General features: G+C 38.9%; 2 protein-coding genes across 12 annotated transcripts in view; one reads left to right on the top strand and one right to left on the bottom strand.

The window, feature by feature from the left end:
- LOC101853342 (F-box/WD repeat-containing protein 1A) overlaps nt 1-5,177 on the top strand; it is a 44,321-nt gene that overhangs the window by 21,719 nt on the left and 17,425 nt on the right. The gene's annotated exons all lie outside the window — the stretch shown is intronic.
- Nucleotides 1,124-5,177, bottom strand: part of LOC101851818 — a 19,862-nt gene continuing 15,808 nt past the window's right edge. For 2 of the 11 annotated variants that reach the window (XM_035971637.1, XM_035971635.1), the window contains exons 2-3: nt 3,667-3,788; nt 1,132-1,842 (exon numbers count right to left, since the gene is read on the bottom strand). In XM_035971637.1, coding sequence (XP_035827530.1) covers nt 1,553-1,842; nt 3,667-3,757 — 381 coding nt within the window. In that variant the 5' untranslated portion in view covers nt 3,758-3,788 and the 3' untranslated portion in view covers nt 1,132-1,552. The other 9 variants (XM_035971641.1, XM_035971640.1, XM_035971644.1 and 6 more) reach the window with 9 other exon arrangements.

Genomic DNA, 5,177 nt, shown 5'->3' with positions numbered 1-5,177 from the left:
GCGCTTGGTTTGAAAGATTCCGACTTGGAACATTTGAAGACAACATCACTGCTTATAACTCACACAGGAGAAACACAATGTTGAACTACACAATGTTGGAATGTTGAACTACACAATGTTGGAATGTTGGACTACACAATGTTGGAATGTTGAACTACACAATGTTGGAATGCTGAACTACACAATGTTGGAATGTTGAACAACGCAATGTTGGAATGTTGAACTACACAATGTTGGAATGTTGGACTACACAATGTTGGAATGTTGGACTACACAATGTTGGAATGTTGAACTACACAATGTTGGAATGCTGAACTACACAATGTTGGAATGTTGAACAACGCAATGTTGGAATGTTGGACTACACAATGTTGGAATGTTGAACTACACAATGTTGGAATGTTGAACTACACAATGTTGGAATGTTGAACTACACAATGTTGGAATGTTGAACTACACAATGTTGGAATGTTGGACTGCACAAGCAGTGTAAAGTGACAAACCATTCAAGGCAGAGGGAATAAAAAGAAAGTAACAGAAGGGCAGTGCGAGTACGTTGTTGTTGTTGTTGTTGTTGTTGTTGTTGTTAGCGATCCAGTAGCATTTGAGTTCAGTGCGAGTCTGTAATGCAAGAACAGGTCGTTAGAGGAACCAATCCCTGCTTTTTACCTGTTAAATGGGCAAAAATGTGTGAACCATCCAAACATTTGCAAATTCTGGAAGTTTTGTATTTAAGAACAGAATTATCTAAAAGCTCACTTCCCACATTTCCATTTCAAAAGCATTTCTTACATCAACTGAAACATTTTCCTAAAACGTAGGGGAGAAGAATTGTGTCTCTTTCAATGTGTTTTGTTGAACGCTGCACTAGGCACAGTTAGTTCCTTACAGTACGTTGCACTTTGTCACACAGAGAGATGGGCCGAAGATTTTACCCTGAGCAGGAAGGAAAACACACTGTCACATGGTCGGGGCAGTCGAAAATGGGAAAAGAACGTAAATTTGACCAAGTTTTCCAGGACAAAGATAATAACAATGAGGGCCAAACAATGATAAAGATGATAATAATGATGGAGAAGAAATAATTATATGGATGATAATAATTATGACAAATAAATGAAGACAAAAAGATAGGATGACAATAACAATAATGACAACAAAGCCCAGAGACAGAGCATTGGGTCAATGATCCCCAATCACTGACCTCCAAGTCGCGATGGTTCAGCCTCAGATGTTCTCCATCCACTGACCTCTAAGTCGTGAGGTGACCTCTAAGTCGTGAGGTGACCTCTAAGTCGTGAGGTGACCTCTAAGTCGTGAGAGTACAACCTCAAATGTTCCCCAACCACTGACCTCTAAGATGTAAGGGTTCAGCCTCAGACTCCCCAACCACTGACCTCTAAGACGTAAGGGTTCAGCCTCAGACTCCCCAACCACTGACCTCTAAGACGTAAGGGTTCAGCTTCAGACTCTCCAACCACTGACCTCTAAGACGTGAGGGTTCAGCCTCAGACTCTCCAACCACTGACCTCTAAGACGTAAGGGTTCAGCTTCAGACTCTCCAACCACTGACCTCTAAGACGTGAGGGTTCAGCCTCAGACTCTCCATCCCGTCTTGTGTAGCAGCCTCCGTCTTCCCTTGGTCTGCTCTGCATATGGCCCGCAGTCTAAACAGCGAAGCTAGTTGTTCCCTCGGGACGTCACACGCTATTTCCTTCTCGTCCAAGAGAAAAGACAAACAGTGCTCTGCCTTCAGCAGGTCCCCTCGTGCTCTGTGAGCTGCAGCGTCTTCCTCAATGGACGTACATGCTGCAGCCAAGGCCATCTGACGCGAGAATCCTGCTACCACAAAACAACACACAATTATCCCTTAGGACAAAACAAAACATATGTAACATTCGAGGGAAACCAAGTCTGAGGCAAAGTCGAAAATTCAAGTAAAAACATACGCTACGAAATGCCATTTTGATAGTTAGTTCTTCTTATTCCACTGTAGGGCCTACTCTTACGTTCCAAATGTGATGTTATATCGTCATCGGATGGGCTGCGATAGTGTCAACGTCTACTTTTGTGTCAGCGTTAAGCTAAAGAGTCTATGTTTCTCTACTCAGTCACATGTGTGTTGTCTATATTTCTCTATTCAGTCACATGTGTGTTGTCTATGTTTCTCTACTCATTCACATGTGTGTTGTCTATGTTTCTCTACTCAGTCACATGTGTGTTGTCTATGTTTCTCTACTCAGTCACATGTGTGTTGTCTATGTTTCTCTACTCAGTCACATGTGTGTTGTCTTGTTTCTCTATTCAGTCACATGTGTGTTGTCTATGTTTCTCTACTCAGTCACATGTGTGTTGTCTATGTTTCTCTACTCAGTCACATGTGTGTTGTCTATGTTTCTCTATTCAGTCACATGTGTGTTGTTTATGTTTCTCTACTCAGTCACATGTGTGTTGTCTATGTTTCTCTACTCAGTCACATGTGTGTTGTCTATGTTTCTCTACTCAGTCACATGTGTTTATATGGGAGTGACCATCATAGAAATTATCTGCATTATAACCATCCTCATCATTATTATTTTATTTGTACTATTATTATTATTATTATTATTATTATTATTATTATTATTATTACTATCATCATCATCATCATTATTATTATTATCATTATTATTATATTCAGAGGCAAAACAAGCGTGAAATTTCCAGAAGTTACAGCAGCCAACGAAGCTCACACACGACACTGACCTTCTGTGCCAAGGTCAACGTCACAGAAATAACATCAGGACGCTAAAAGACCCACCTAGTGACCCCCTTGTGGCTGTGTCATTTGGACGAAATAGGATTTCCTTTACACTCGACAAACCCCAGTTGAGGGTGGTACATTTTGTTCATGCGCTTTTGCCTCCAAGTATAATATAATAATATTTCTATTTTTTTTATTATTATTATTATTATTATTATTATTATTATTATTATTATTATTATTATCATTATTTTTACTATTATTATAACAATGCGTCTTGTCTTGTGTGCTACAGTATGTCATGAGCTGTAATGTGTCTTGTGTGCTACAGTATGTCATGAGCTGTAATGTGTCTTGTGTGCTACAGTATGTCATGAGCTGTAATGTGTCTTGTGTGCTACAGTATGTCATGAGCTGTAATGTGTCTTGTGTGCTACAGTATGTCATGAGCTGTAATGTGTCTTGTGTGCTACAGTATGTCATGAGCTGTAATGTGTCTTGACTTACCAGCGTGCTGTGTGCTACAGTGTGTCATGACCTGTAATGTGTCTTGACTTACCAGCGTGCTGTGTGCTACAGTGTGTCATGAGCTGTAATGTGTCTTGACTTACCAGCGTGCTGTGTGCTACAGTATGTCATGAGCTGTAATGTGTCTTGACGTACCAGCGTGCTGTGTGCTACAGTACGCCATGAGCTGTAATGTGTCTTGACTTACCAGCGTGCTGTGTCCTACAGTATGTCATGAGCTGTAATGTGTCTTGACTTACCAGCGTGCTGTGTGCTACAGTACGCCATGAGCTGTAATGTGTCTTGACTTACCAGCGTGCTGTGTGCTACAGTATGTCATGAGCTGTAATGTGTCTTGACTTACCAGCGTGCTGTGTCCTACAGTATGTCATGAGCTGTAATGTGTCTTGACTTACCAGCGTGCTGTGTGCTACAGTACGCCATGAGCTGTAATGTGTCTTGACTGAACAAACTGAGCACATTCTCAGCTATCTGGCTGAAGTCCATGATTCTCCTCCCTCTCCTCTTTCACCTCCTCCTCCTCCTGAAGTAAAAAGAAAGACTTTATTAAAAAGACAAAGTCTCCTCAATTAGCAACAAAAAATGTCATCACAAATGATGGACGTCCACAATTTGTACTGTGACAAATCACAAATGATGGACGTCCACAATTTGTACTGTGACAAATCACAAATGATGGACGTCCACAATTTGTACTGTGACAAATCACAAATAGAAACAGTTTTTCTTATTGCATGTTAGGAAATCAATGAGAGTGGGAGTGTTCAGGTATAGCGCTTCCAACTCAGAAACATCATGGTTTTGCCAGATAAGTGTTGACTGCTTGCACTGATTTCTATCAAACTTTTTCCACTACTCTTGTATCAATTTGTCTTCATTTTATATATATATATATATATATATATATATATACATACATACATACATATATACATATATATATATATATATATATATATATATAAGCAAGAGGTTCAAGGCCGAGTAGTGAGGAGCTAATTCTTCTCTTTGTCTATGTACAAAAATACTTGCTTGAGAGACAACCTGAGACGACTTACAGTGAGAAAGGCAGCATGACCCGTCAGAAACTGAAACTGAACGATGACAAGATGGACATAATGTGGAGTGAAAATGCAAAAGCCATTAGAAATCTACCAGAACTACAAACTGATATCAATAATCATACCATTGGTTCAAAAAGAAACCTTAAAAATCTAGGGGTTCAGTTGGATTATGATATGTCTATGTCCTCCCAAATTAGCCAGCTCGGCAAAAGTATCTATTTTAAGAAAAAAATCAACAGCTGAAGAAATTATTTAACAAAAGCAGCAGCCAAGACACTTGTAACAACACTGATTTCATCAAAAGTAGACTACTGTAAAGCTATTTTATCCCGTTTGGCAGGCGGAAAAACTATCAATGCTACAAGTAGACCTACTCCAAAATCAAGCTGCAAAATTGATAATGAAACAAAAGGAATCAACGCACATAACAAAAATTCTGAAAGAACTACACTGGCTGCCAGTAAAAGAGAGGATCAAATATAAAACTGCTGTTTTCTATTGTACATGTACAATGACACTGCACCTATTTATCTAAAACAGTTCCTGGAATTATATCATCTACCCAGAGCCCTTAGATCAGCCACTGACAATCTAATTCTTAGAACCCAAAAACAAAACTACAAAACATACGGCAATCGTTCCTTTTTATTCTTTGGTCCCCATGTATGGAACCAACTCCCATATAAAATAAGAAGTGTGCCTACTATTCGCATTTTCCCAAAACAGCTGAAGCATATCTTTTTCACAAATGCATACCTGTAAATATTATATATATATATATATATATATATATATATATATATATATATATATATATATATATATATATATATATATATATT

This window comes from Aplysia californica, unplaced genomic scaffold (assembly GCF_000002075.1).
Source record: "Aplysia californica isolate F4 #8 unplaced genomic scaffold, AplCal3.0 scaffold00474, whole genome shotgun sequence".
Lineage (NCBI taxonomy): Eukaryota > Metazoa > Mollusca > Gastropoda > Aplysiida > Aplysiidae > Aplysia > Aplysia californica.
This window is presented reverse-complemented; position numbering and strand designations above follow the sequence as displayed.